We start from the raw sequence: 14659 nt of genomic DNA on the forward strand, positions 1-14659 counted from the left end.
AAGGATTCTAACAATGAATTTGAGATCCTTTCCCCATTATAGCATTGCAAACTTTAGGACTTCTATTTTTATTTTAAGATTGAAATTGTAGGATCTAAATGTTTGAGCTGTTGCAAACCTTTAGCAAATAGATAATGTTATCTGCCTTACTGCAGAGTGGATAAACAGGAGAGATGAAGGACTTATCACCATATCGGACTCCTCAGATGAAGAATTGCCTTTGTTGCTAGATACGCCAGTTCAGCAGCGGCAGGAGGAAGACGACGACGATGTAGTCATCCTGGTGGAGGTGATTTTCATATGTTGTACACATTACCACATTATTCTTTGCCTCTCTGAATAATCTATTGTGCAGGTGAATAACATGCTCCTTCAGAGCTCACAGTGACCACTGTGGTAGCTTATTCAGCAGGAGCACCTGAGCTTAGTGTTAGCTGATGGCTGCATTGGCAACTTTTTGGGATCTCAGCTCCTCCATCTTATTTGGGTAAAGTGAGGTTAACAAAACCATGCTGCTTAAGACAGGTGGTGTAGCCAACAAAGATTACAGCTCCCAGCATATAATGATTTTTCTCTTAATCCAAGAAGATGGAGTACTGTATACTGGGATGTGTAGGGCTGCTCCATATTTAAAATGAGGGTGGTCGTGGACTTTGCTTGATTTATGGGCATGTCAGCCACTTCTGCAGTCAAGAGCACAAAATTCTTGCCCACTGCTTTCAGTAAACTTCTGGACTTGCATTTAGCCATCTGGCATGTCTCAGTAATCAAATCTGAGCGTTAAGAACCAGAATGTCCTGACCGCTGACACATAAGGGAACCTGTGGTAAACTGACTCTGTGTTTCCAGCCTTCTTAAGAGAAAAGCAGTGTAAGGTAAGTGTGCAATGACTGTTTTTGGCTTTAATCTTTAACATGAAAAGGATCAAGCAATGCCATATGGTCTTAAATTTAACCATTTCCGTGTAGTATACCAGTGCCCTGGTTTGATGCCTACATATTATACTTTGGGGGCATATGCTCCTGGCACAATGTTGAATGCATTGCATTCTTGACTTCAGTTTTGTATGCAATAAGCTTTTGCCAAGGCATGCAATTGTGGGGCTATTGACTACTGCTTTCCTCTAACACCTTTCTTCTCCTCTCCATATGCACTGCTTTGGGTCTTGGGCCGGCACCTCTTTCTTGGGATGGAAAGGAGCATTTTTTTCACTCTGACTGCATTTGGGATGCAGTCGCCAGTGTGTTAACCATAATTGCTTTAGCAGGTCTCATCTAGACTCAGACTCTGCAATTCTAGTCCCTCTGGGGCAACAACAGTGGTGATTAGTGATCAAGGTATATTTTTTTATTTAGAACAAAAACATTTAAGAGAAACATCTTAAAAATAGTAAATCAGCCTAAACATAATGCTTGCTTACCACTCCCTGGATCTGGGAAGGCCCAATTCCTTAGATTCCTCCATGGAGCCTGTCTCCCTAGACGACTCCTGACAAGTGCCCTTACCTTCTCAGGAATCCACTTTTAAATGTTTGAATCCCTTTGAGCTGGTAGGTTCCAGCATTACAAAACAAGGTTTACAGTTGGAGACAAGATACAACATCTCTGAAGTTAACAGTTGGTGCCACATTGTCTTTCTAGTATGTGCCTAGGTGTTCTGATCTGGGAAGGCATTGTTTTTCTTTCCTCTTTTGTTCTTCCCCCACAGCTCCAATATAAGTTAAAGGAGTGCATTCACATAGGAAAGCCTCGTAACCCAGAACACACAATCTTCCCTTGCTGACCTGGTCTCACACAGTGTTAATAAAATTATTATAGTTCATTGCTTCCCAGCTCCACTTTTGCCACACCACCTTGCCAACATTTTCTCTCTAGTTTCTTGGAGGTGGTTATCTTTCCTTGGGGGCGACGGTCAATACAAAAATATCTCCGAGGTTGCTCTCAGTACTGTTGCTGTGGAGAGGTGAAGTCCAAGAGCATTGTCACCCTGAATTCTCCTGACTAAGCAACCCAAGGGTTTGGTACAGTTTAGGGACACAGGTTGTCAGGTGTACTACAAAAGGGATCCATGCTTTCTCCATGTCAGAGGGGACAACTAAGTTGTAAGTGGATCTCTTGAGATGAGTGGATACTTAGTGTATCATGGTATGTTCATTGTTTTTCTCTAAATAAGCAGAAGCATAGTACTTGAAGACAATGTAAACAGAGTTTTACAGTTAACCAAAGCAGCTCTGTGGCCAAACTTTTTACCTTGTTGTACTCTTAACTTGGATCCTGAATTCTGGATTTTAAGTGAACTAAAATGACTTAAATACCTTACTCTCAACTCCTTAACAGAATATGTATAGATCTCTTTCAGTATCACTCCTCCTACTCTTCTGTTTCTCTTTCCTCCAATCCTTGTCAATTTACTCTGCCCAGGGTGCAAAATTAACCACTTCCTGCCTCCTCCCACTTGCATCTGAGTACATTCCTCCACTGGCCCCTAACACATGCATCTGGCTCTTGGTGTCACACAAACCCTGTTCTTCAAATTTCTTAAAAGTCTCTTCTGTGACAGGCTTATGAACTGTACTTTTCCACTGAATGTAATGTTAGTGTAGGAAAAAGTATAACCACTGAGTGGGCATTAACACCACCACCACATTACCCTGTTGCTGTAACTCTTGTCTGTCTGTCACCTTCCCTCGTAATGTCTTGTATCCTAAATATGCACAAGTTCCCTGTGATATGGAGCTTGTCTCATATCTCTAAAATGCAAGACACACTTATGGCACATGGTGCCATAACCTGATTTTTGGAGTTCTATCCCTGCAAGACTTAATGAGTCCTCAGAGGCAGACATCAGCTCCCTACACTTTTTTGACAGTTAATGTTGCAAGAAAACACAGGACTTGAACCAGACTGCCAGACTGGGTTCTAATGGGTTACAAAACCTTTTGGTTTATCTAAAAATACTTCTAAATATGCTTTTTGATGATCTGGTGCATAATACATTCTCAGATTTTAGTTACATTTTTCTAAAGCTGCAGAAATACACATGTGATATTCAGGCAAAGCATATTCTACCTTATAACATTATTTCTCACCTGCACTTGTCGTCATACAGAACAAGTTCAAAAACTGCAACTTACTTAGATTGTTCTAAAAAGCATATTTCACCTTCAAGCTATTTTAAAAAATCCTATAAGTTGTCCAGTTTTTTTCCCATTAAAGCAACTACAGGTGTCTAGCAAAACCGATTTCTTAACAGAGTGCCCATTACATTCCAGTGTTTGAAAAACATAGGAATGGCTCTTCAGCCTCGATTCATGGGTTACAAACCTCAGTCTGCCAGAAGCAGAAACAGTGGCTGGGACTAGCGCATGAATTCTGGTTCCTGCTGCCTGTTAAGTGAATTGGTGAACTGAGGTGTGGTTATCAAACTGGTCAGAGTTCCCACTTCTTATTTTAATGGTGGGCGGCGCAGAGTGATAGGAGTCCATTCAAATCATGTGTACTTAGTTTGCCCAGACATCTTTTACTATTAGTTTTGGTCAGAGTTAAAATACAGTTGAACTATGTTACGAGAAAATCATGAAATATAGGGTAGGGCAAGTTGCCTGTAATGAGTATTTGAGCTCTTATCCTACTGCTTGCTAAACATCTTACTTCCCCTGCCTCAGGCCAGAGTTTTAGTTGGATGCACAGGTCATCTAGACAGACTTCTCCATGACATATGCAAAATGGAGTGCTCCCACTATTCAGTTTTCTTTTCTTTTTAGACCCCAAAACAGCAGGTTCTGCGTCCCAATGTCATCAGATCCGCTGCGAAGTGGCAAGGTGTGAACCAGCTGGGAGAAGTATCTAAGGGTGACATGGCATTGAAGAGCTTACATCTGCAAGAGGGGATTCGGCCTTTTGTGGTGTGCCAGAGAACCCATTGTAACCACATGGGGGAGAATGGTGCAGGGCCAAGCAGAGACAAGAATGGAAACCATGCCTCACAGCTGCCTGGACCCTCTGAACACTGTAGGCACAGGGTTGAAAGAGGGGGTGATTCAGAGCCTGGGCCAAGTGTGGTTCAAGCAATAAAGACAAGTCCAAGTCCCAGTGGTGAAAGGGAAATAATCAACCTGGAGGAAGCTGGCTTCCTACCTAAATGGGAGGAAAATCTGGAAGTACAGGACCAGGAGGATGAAGACCTGGATCAACACCTCTTACAAAACCTCAGAGGAGCAATTGCTGCTGCAGCAGCTGCAAGCAGACAGGCCACCAGAGACAACAGTCGGTTGGATCATCCTTATTTCCAGCCTGTAGACAATGAGCCACGTACTGTAGCAAGCTGTTGTGCTCCGCAGCAAGGGCAGCCTGAAGCAGAACTGGGATCTTTGCTAAGGGCATACCGGGAGGAGAACCCTGGGCCAGCCTTTCCCAGACCTGAACCACAACAGGATGGGATTCCAGGCCCAGCTTCTCCTCAACCAGCTCATCCACCAGAGGAAATGAGAGGCCAGTGGGCAGCAATAGACAATGAACAGCCAGGCCCAGCCTTCCCTGCACAGGGATCACATGAGCCTGGCTCTGGTAACGTTCCAGAGCAAGGAGCTGCTGGGCAGGATGAAGACCTCACTTCCCTGCTCATCAAAGAAACAGTAAGTATTCTGTGTGCTGTGTTAGCTGAGGAAGTCACCACATTCACTTGCCCACACTGTGCATTTATAGCCTTTAAAAATGATTGGGATTTTTGACAGAACAAGTCCTGATACAGCACTTCACGAGTTCAAAGCACAGCTCCCATTGATTTCAGTTGCAACTGTGAGTGCCTGTTACCTTGTCAAATCAGACCCCAGGGTCTCAAGTTGGACACCCAGAAAATGAACACACAATTAGTGACCACTTGTGAAAAGTTAGGCAAAAGTCATTTAAACTGAATATATCTCAAGGAACTCTGTGGCAGTGGCAGGGATTGAATTCAGTTCTCCAGGGTAGCATTCATCTATCCTTACCATGAGACCCTCCTGCCTCGTTCACTACATGTTTTTTGACTTCAGCAACAAATGAATCTAGGGTCCTACAGACATGTCTCCTTTACTACACAGCCCTGATTCATCTTCAGAGCAGTTTCATTCTGTGCACTGAATGAAGCAGAGGACCTGTGGAAATAATAGTATGTGATCCTGCAATTATAGACTGCATTATAATGCATAAAACAAAGGGGCTGAATTAAGGTTGCCTGAGCAACCTTAATTATAGCATTTCCTAACGTCTGAGTGCCTGAGTTGGCATCCTTAATACTGTTCTTTTTAATATAGAGTTGTTGAGTGTAACTTCCTAAATTTTTTAAAAAGCCATCTGAAAAACAAATTCCATCATGTGGCATCATATTGACATTCACATGGGTCATCAGCAGGATTGACACCTTTAGATCCATCTCACTTGAGCCAAAAGAGTAAATGATAGCAGTAGAAGGTTGTCATCCTCTATGTGGACTAGCACTAGAAGTGGATGAGACTCTTTGCCAGTAGCTTTCACAGATGTCTGACAGCAGAGGAATGGTGAGACTTGGGAATCTTGGGTTCTGTTCCCAGTTCTGAAGGAGTGTGTTCTCTAGTGGGCACAGATTCTCCTGCTCATTTCCCTCAAGTTTGACTCCCTTCCTTCTCCCCCATCCTCTTTGCCCTGTCCCAGTCCTGCCTTCTTGTCCCAATCTCCTTGCCCAGCCAATCCTAGTCTCACCTCTCCAGACTTCCCATCCCACTCCCAGTCTCCTTGCACAGCTGTTTCCAGATTTCCCTCCCCATCCCCTGCCACATCCAGCTCCTGTCTCCTCTGCATTCAAATTAGGCAACTTTCTCCTCCATCCTGCCTAGGCTAAGCTGGAGGGGTGAGGGTGTCATTCAGAGCACAGGAGATACAGGCTTCCTGTGCTCATTTCTGATGCCTCATTCTGGTCCAGCCTGCAGCCCCCCAGATCTGCAATTGCAGGGGAAGTCCTGCCCACATGCAAACTGGAGCATGCCTAGTGCAGACAGATTATTTGGGAATTTTACCTGTGAAGCTCTAGCAAGTGCCTAATGAGCATGTGCAAACTGACTCCTCCTCCTAATTCTCCCAACCCCCCCAAAAACTTATTATTTGGCCAAATTTGGATGGATTTTCATGGGGATGGAAAAAGGCGCAAAGGTCACCCCCTGCCAGATTTCAGTTTCCTGCTCCAAAGCATGGAGGTTCCAGGGGTTTTGAAACAAAATGTCACCAGAAATCTTTTAACATGGGCAAAATGTATTTTTCCCTAGCGTCATTTTGGGGATGCTGAGCCATTCTGGCTGAAATTTTCCAAAACACTTAGCCAGAGGCAGACGCTTGGCATGTAAATTTCATTGCAAACAGTTTTACAAAGTTTCATAAGCAACTGAAAACAGGGTCATACAATGGGGAAGGAGTGTCAGGTAACTTTAGGAAAAGGTGGGGCTGGTAAGACTGCCTATAATAAGAACATAAAATCATGACCCTAACTTGATAGTGGAAAACCATCCTTTGTTTATAGCTTTATATTCCTTACCCCACCCTTTTTCTGTGTTGTCTTCTCTGATTGTAAGCCCTTCAGGACAGTTATGGTCTTCTACTTCATGTGTACAATGCCTAGTGGAATGGAGCGGTCATCTAAGCTGTGCAACAATAACAGATTGTGCTACAATCTGGAGGCAGAAATACTCCTTATCCCCTGGCATATTTTAATCTCTCCTCATATGGAGGCTGTTCTGTAACCGTAATCACTTTTGTTGCCCTTCTCTGTACCGTTTCCAATTCTAATATATCTTTTTTGAGATGAGGTGAACATAAGAACCGCCACACTGGGTCAGACAGAAGCTCCATCTAGCCCAATATTCTGTCTTCCGACAGTGGCCGATGCCAGGTGCCCTAGAGGGAATGAACAGAACAGGGAATCATCAAGAAATCCATCCCCTGTTGCCCATTCCCAGCTTCCAGCAAACCAGAACTGCATGCATTACTCAGGGTCTGAGCGTACCATGGATTTATATAGTGGCATTATGATATTATCTGTCTTATCTATCCATTTCCTAATAGTTTCTAACATTGTTAGCTTTTTTTGACTGCTGCTTCACATTGAGTTTCAGAGAACTATTCACAATGACCTCAAGATCTATCTTGAGTGGTAACAGCTAATTTAAACCCCATCATTTTGTATATATAGTTGGGATTCTGTTTTTCCATGTGCATTACTTTACATTTATCAACACTGAATTTCTTCTTCCATTTTGTTGCCCAGTCAGTCACACGGTTTTGTGAGATCCCTTTGTGCTTCTTCACAGTTCCCTTTGGGCTTAACTTTGGATATGACATAAAGTTGACTTTTGTTCTTGAACTACTATGGTTTTTTACAGTCTTGCAAGTCAAAATGCTGTACATGATCAGGTTTACTCTCCCTATCCCTTCAGGGATAGGGTGGTGCCTTTTGTAAGGAGAATGCTGGAAAAACTTTGTACAAAAACTATAAGAAATGTTCGGTCTTCTCAGTTCTGGTTTATCTTAGCACTGACAGACACCTGGGTGCTTGGAGTGCACTCCTTTTACTGATTGTGTTTCAGGGCGTTGCGTGTCTTAGCAGAAAAGATTAAACTACTTAGGACAGGAAACTGTTAAACAATAGCTACACTTGCTTCATAGAGCCTTCCTTCAGTACCACCCTCCAGTGTGTCCAAGGGTAGCTGGCCTAACTTCTTGTGAAAAGGGATGGGTGGGTGTGGTGAGTAGATAGTGAATGCGGGAACCTAAACTCTATAGTTGCCACTCTCCAGGCTGGTTAAGCTTAAATTTTCTCATAGAAGATGCTCTGGCACCTGAAGGAGGGGACAAGCTAGCTAAGTTATATATGTTCTGTTCCTACTGATATTGATGCTATGTTTTTTCTATTACTTTAATTTCCAATATAACAAACCTCTTGCTTTTCCCACCATAGGAAGCAAGATTCCCAGATGTGAGGAAAGAGTATGTTGAGGAATTAATTCACATCAAGACCTGTTATGACCTAAATGTGTAAGTACAGAGCGGAGAGTCCGAGCTTCTCACATAGCAGTAAATTGGTTAATGGAACTGTTTGTTCATGAAATAACAAATAAGTTGGCTACAGTCATACATTTGTTGTCCTGACCCTAGTCATATTGCTTCAAAATGTGCCGGGGAGGAAGTCTGCATTGCCATGAGTGTCTAGAAGCACAGATCCTTCCTTAATCGTAACAGAACCCTTCTTGAAAACAAAGCCTCCCCCACTCCTGGCATTGTCCCTGCTCAGCAAAACCGGCTGCCATTACGTTCTAGCTCCACCAACCTTATTCTTGGTAATATGAAAAATATTCTGCCTTCAGCTTTTCTATTCATTCAAGTCTTTCTGTGTCACAGCTAGAGTTGTTTAATTGCTAACAAACTTCTAGAAAAATGCAGGTAGGTATCTCGGCTGCAGTAAAGCACAGAGATGACTTTTTTTGTAAAGCATTGCTCAAAGGAGGCTGAATTATTCCAGAACGCCTAAAGCTCTCTCGCTACGGTAGAAATACCCCTTCAGGTACAAGTAGCGCTTAAAATAATACTTTTCTGGGTTCTTGGCAAAATTGAGTAGTATGTTGGTACCTTGTATCATCTCACTTTTGGAATGTTCTTAGTATCACAAAGTTAAAAAGTCTTATTAGGTCATGCAGGGTTGTGCTCTGCAAAATGTTTTTCTAGGACATTATTCAGCCTGGTTTTGAATGTCCTGGCACAGAGGCTTCCATTCCTTCCCTTGGGAAATACTCCGCAGCCTACAGGATCTCATGTTCAGGAAGATGTTTCGTTACGTTCCCTCAAGCTGGTAGTTCCTTAAATATATTCCATTGCTTCTAAATAGACATTTAGATAGTTTCTTTCCATCCTTCATGTTTACACCCTTAATATTTACAGACTGTCCTGATGTATTACTAGCATTCCTCCCCCTGTTGCTTTAAAAACGCCAGTGGATGGGCTTGGCTTTCCTTTGCCTATCTGATTTGAAAAGAGTTTCCTGTTTGTTCCTGCGCTCCAGCTTGTGACAAACTGGACGTGTACTCCTTATAAAGCTGACACTATGTCCTGGACTCGCCACCTGATGCTTTGATGCGGTTTTCCGTAACGCTGCAGTGGCATGTCCTATTAGATTTTTCTCTAAATATTTTCTATATACATGACACAACTAACATGTCCTGGGTTGATAGCGTTAACTTCATAAATATCAGTTGCTGGTAGCCTAGAACTTGAGCAAAACTTTGGCAAGTAAAACCAGTCCGAGGATTGTTAAATTATTTTGCCAGTTGCGTTGGTGGCTCCAGAAAAATTATTCTATGTTAAACACTGTATTTGAGATCTCTCTTGATCACCGTAGGATCAAAATGCCACTGAACACTGAGTAAAGAACAATGTACTTCATTAACGCAGCACCACCCTCTTCCTCGTTTCCTTGCTGAAATCTTGACAACTAGGCAGTTGAGGAGTCTAATGTCTTGGTATCAGCAGAACTGGATAAGTTGCAGGATTTTGAAAGAAGAGAAAGTGGCTCCAAGTATTTTCCTTCATCAGCATGGGTCTGTAGCGTAGAGCCTATCAGTATGGCCTGAAGATGCCCTTTCACAGTCTAAAACATGTTAAAACTGATTAGTAAGCAAAGCAAAAATTGAAAATAATGGTCAGTAGCTGGAGTGTTCACAATCTTTTATATGAGGATAGTTCTTGCCTGGCTAAACAAGACAATTAATTGAACAATATCAGGATGCATGAATCTACAAGTTATGTGGAACCATAATTAGGACAGTCAGCAATGAACCTAGGATGTTCAATACATAATGGTCCTAGAATTCCAAGTCTGCCACAATAGCTGTGCTTTAAGATCTCTCCACCAGAGACAAGAGTTTGGGACTTTGGCTTCCCTAATAGAAGCCACTAATTTCTCACTTTCCTATCCATGCTTTGAAGCATCCTTTCCCCATCAGTCTCCTATCATTGAGTCAAATTACCCATATTATCCTGCAAGGGTTCAATAGAGTTAAACTCCAATTTTAGCTTATAGGACCCTATTGATCTAGGACAAATGAGGTGAGTGGGTGTTTATCCAGTAAGCACTCAAAAATATCTGCTCTGTAGTGCATGGGTGACTGACGGGTCAAGAAAGGCTTCTTGCCTGTATTTTTATTCCTTTTAATAAGCTATCTTTTGGGTTGTCATCACATCTTTTGTGTTGGAATAAGTAGGTCAGAGCACTGATCAGCCTTACTTGCAAGAGCACTTTCATCTCAATGGCATGTCAAGCTGAAATGTAATAAATAAGAGGGGCCAGATTTGGGCTGTGACAAGGCTCTTCATGGGCTTGATGTCCTTTGGTGCAGGTACACTACAGCATGCTCACTGCATAGAGGGGCCCATTTAGCTAATTGTTAGGCATATTGAAGGTTAACTTCCCTGAAAATTCTAGGCACCCAAATGACAGACTAATTAAAATGTAAACTGATTGTTCCACAATTAAAATTGTTACATTTCAGCTGCTCTGGCTTGAGCTCCGTGAAATTTCCATTTCACTGGACATCAGCAGTTTTTAAAAAAATGGCAAGTGCTGTCAAATGTATACAATGCCGTGGCATGAAGCTGTTTTCTAAGACGGACATATTAAAAAATGTCCTCTGACATACAAAATAAAATGTAAACATCCCACTTAGCAGGGTACCATATATCGTAAATTTTCATTTGCGGACACTTTTGATTGACTGAGCTTATTTTCTGGTCAATATGTCGGTGCCTAATATAACTCTTCGCTTTGAGTGTGAGAGTTGGACTAAAATAACAGTGTTGTGAGGGTGGGAAAGTGTTGCATTTGAACTGGCTTTTTTTAAAAAAGCCCCTCTTTTGATCGCAAACGTGAGTTGTTAGCATTGGCTGGCTCTAGGAAGAATGCTATGGCTGTTATCTAGCACCTTTCATTCAAAGATTTCTGTGCTTTACAAACATTAACTGTTCCTCTGAGCACCTCTGAGATAGGTTTTATCCCATTGTGTGGATGGAGAGACTAAGGAACTGTTTGTGTGACTCTGACTGGCCATGCTAGTTTTGGCATGTGTGTCTACACTGCGATAAACTTGCGGCACCGAGTCTCAGAGCCCAGGTCAGCTGGCTCTGGCTGCGGGAGTATAAATTGCAGCACCGATGATTGAGCTTGGCCTGGAGCCTGAGCTCCGAGACCCCGTGAGGGGTGGGAGCATCTCAGATAGGGTGACCTGATGTCCTGATTTTATAGGGACGGTCCCAGTATTTGGGGTTTTGTCTTATATAGGCTCCTGTTATACCCCACCCCGTCCCGTTTTTTTCACGCTTGCTGTCTGGTTACCCTAATCTCAGAGCCAGGCTCCAGTCTGAGCCTGAACATCTACACTGCAGTTTTATAGCCCTGCAGCCTCAGTCTTGCAAGCCCAAGTCAGCTGGCCTGGGCCAGCCACAGCCACGCTATGCATCTTTTGCCACAGTATAGTCATAACCTCAGTAACCGACCTGGCAATATGTCATTGAGTTCTGATTCACCGTTCTTTACTCTGACCACTACAACCCATTTCCTCTGTAGGTATAGGTTCTGAAATCTTCTCCTCACAGCTCTGGCAACGTATATGCCCTGATGACTGTTTGCCAGGGCCTTTTCTGAGCAAAAGCTTTTCGTTAAGCTAAACTGAAACTCTCTCATCTGCCAAATTCGTGACCACTAGTAGTAGAACCCCTGCTGCATTGGACCTTGGAGTGAAGGATGTGGTTTATTTTTAAAACAAACAAATTTTAAATATGCCTTAACCAGTTGTAGCTAAACCAGTTCCTAGCGTGGTCTAGACGGTGCCTGTGTGACTTAAACCTTATTGCAGTGAAACCCATATTCAGAGCGTGTGCCCTACATTCAAACCAAGTTTAAACATAGTTAAATCCTCCAACCTCCATCTATCCTCGCACAGAAACAGAGAAGAAACAAAGAATTTGAAACAGCTCTCCGGCTTGGAAAGGCTGGTGCGGGGCTGGTGCAACACCTTGTGCTCTTGGATTTCTTTAATCTTAAAACCAAAACTTTCAGAAGGTGTTTTTGCACTAGCTGAAACAGCAGCCACTGGGTTTGCGCTTGTGCTGCACGCGTGATGACTGTTACTCTTCCCCATTCAATCTCTGCGCTGTCAGTTCCGCAATGAAGCGCAAATTAAAAAGTAGTAAGTGTTTTTTATTTGAAATCCAAAAGTGATTTGAAAGAAGGTGCCTAATTTAACGTGGCCACTTTTCTGGCCGTAGCTGCCCTTAAATGTAGTGACGTAAGTCATATTTGCCATCTCCTTTCTGGTATGGAAATAATTATGATGTTAACTCCTCTGTGTGAACTGAACTTCAGGGTCAAGTAAAAGAATGTTCAAATGTTTGAACAACAAATAAAAGCGAGTGGATTTGTCTTTCAAATCATCCTGGCGGTAGTTTATTCTAACCTGAAATGCCGTCTTTTAGCCTGTGGTGCCCAGCTGTAGCATATCCATAGAACTTCTTAATTTGAAGAAGCTAAATTTGAAAATCGGGGTAGCCGTGTTAGTCTGTATGCACAAAAACAACGAGGAGTCCGGTGGCACCATAAAGACTGACTAAGATTTATTTGGGCATAAGCTTTCGTGGGTAAAAAACCCACTTCATTCTAAAATTTAAGAATGTATGCAGGGATGTGGGCTCACAAACCCACAAGTAACTACACTTATCTTTGCAGACTTTGTAATTTTCTTCTGGAAAATCCAGATTATCCAAAGAAGGAAGGCAGAGTGGTTTTAAATCCCAATAGCAGCCTGCTCGCCAGCCAAGATGAGACAAAGGCAAGTGAGAAGTATCTTCATATCTAATATGCATCCCAGCAAACATATTTGATTTGGGCTGCTTTCAGTAAAAGCTTTTCCTTTCGGTACGTTTGTGCAATGAAGCCCTGATCCCTGATTGGGGGTCATTTGGTATATCTGTAATATAAGTAATTCTATCCAAAGCATGCTTGTAAAATGACTTCCAAAGGGCTTTCTTCCATTGGGTATTGTGCATTCCTAGTTCTTGCCAGTTTATCCCTTCAAATGTACTGTACAAGACTGCACCACACGCAATCTCCTTCCATCAAGGAGAAATGGAAAGTACCCTAACTCCTTCAATCCTCGTCAGTAGGGGATTGATATTAATATGGAGTGCTTCTGCATACCTAGCTCCTTTGAGTATGAAGTAGACTGAAATTCTAATCTTCTTCTCGTGTGGCATTGGAGCACTGCCATTCAGCCACTAGACTGGCTAGCTGCTTCAGTGTATTTCCCCACTTTATTTCCATCAAAAATAACTGGAAAGGTTCCTTGTCTCCCCATTGGCTGCTTTCCTTTTATTTAAGTAGATCTCAAATGGTTATACATGGGCTAGTCGGCATAGAGATTAAGTCTCATGCTTCTGAGAACAGAGCAAATCTTAATCCTACTCAGATGAACCCACTGATCATTAGAATAATCTAATTCTACACAAACTGTGCACACACTCAGAACAGTCAGTTTAGTTCTGTGTGATCTTGCCAGTGTTCGCTCATCACTGCTGAAAGAGGAAAACCTTTTTATTTTTAAAAGGTCAGGCTTGCATTAACTCCTGTTTTAATGTTCTCTCCAGGTGCCTAAAGTGGATTACTTTGACTTTTCCAAACTCGCCCCACTTGATCAACGATGCTTTATCCAAGCAGCTGACCTCCTTATGGCCGACTTCAAAATGCTAAGCAGTCAGGACATCAAGTGGGCACTACATGAACTCAAGGGACACTATGCAATCACACGAAAGGTTCTTCAGTCAGATTCTGTTTTTCTTTCCAAGGCTGCCTATCCCTGGCACTGGAAGGGGGAAGCATGGTGCCTTTGTTTGCACCATCGGCTAGTATTAAAAATGCTCCTTTATTTGGAGTGCAATTGATCTTCAGATCAGTGGCTGGTAGGAAATGGCTGATTTTGTGAAATTTCTGAAGTATCCCATCCTGCTGCTGATGCTGTTATGCTTCTCCCAGAATACAGAGTTATTGGGGGTGCTGTCTAATTAGTGGTGATACAACATAGCCTGTCCCGAGGAATATTCCAGGCTTCATGGCCAAAAGGAGGTGTAATTGCCAGTAGAGCCTATGCTAACCAAATCTTAAGACAAACGTGTCAGTTGTATACAAACACAACTTAAACATAACGGAGTGTCACCTCCTAAATTAGATGAGTAACAATCAGATGCGATCAGACCCTTGTGTAACTTACAGCTGATGTGTGAGATCCCTCTCTCCTCACTCATTCTTTTTCTAATAACTTGGGTTATAAAGAATTGGTTGAGGCTGCTGAGCCATTCTGGCCCCCTCAGATTTAGCTTGCATGGTAGTTTCCTTTTAGAAGAATATCCATGTAGCAGAACTGCAGAACAACTCAAAGAAAGTGAGTTCAATGGGCAATACATTTATCTTAGACTAGTCTAAATTGTTGCTGGCTAGTGACCAGTTTTGTCTGAAACTGTTAGACCCCCCCCCCCCCATCTAATACCACAACATTGAAATAAGACTAAACACCTCACCCCTTAGACTAGCTTAATGCTTAAGTAGAAAAGTTTTGCTC

At 42.6% G+C, this 14659-nt stretch overlaps 1 protein-coding gene across 2 annotated transcripts in view; it reads left to right on the forward strand.

The window, feature by feature from the left end:
- RNF216 (ring finger protein 216) overlaps positions 1-14659 on the forward strand; it is a 120802-nt gene that overhangs the window by 29006 nt on the left and 77137 nt on the right. Inside the window, exons 3-7 of one of the 2 annotated variants that reach the window (XM_073361904.2) lie at positions 156-289; positions 3764-4633; positions 7963-8039; positions 12775-12877; positions 13692-13856. In XM_073361904.2, coding sequence (XP_073218005.2) covers positions 156-289; positions 3764-4633; positions 7963-8039; positions 12775-12877; positions 13692-13856 — 1349 coding nt within the window. The remainder of the gene's footprint in view (positions 1-155; positions 290-3763; positions 4634-7962; positions 8040-12774; positions 12878-13691; positions 13857-14659) is intronic. The other variant, XM_073361905.2, reaches the window with a different exon arrangement.

This window comes from Lepidochelys kempii, chromosome 10 (assembly GCF_965140285.1).
Source record: "Lepidochelys kempii isolate rLepKem1 chromosome 10, rLepKem1.hap1, whole genome shotgun sequence".
Taxonomy (NCBI): domain Eukaryota; kingdom Metazoa; phylum Chordata; order Testudines; family Cheloniidae; genus Lepidochelys; species Lepidochelys kempii.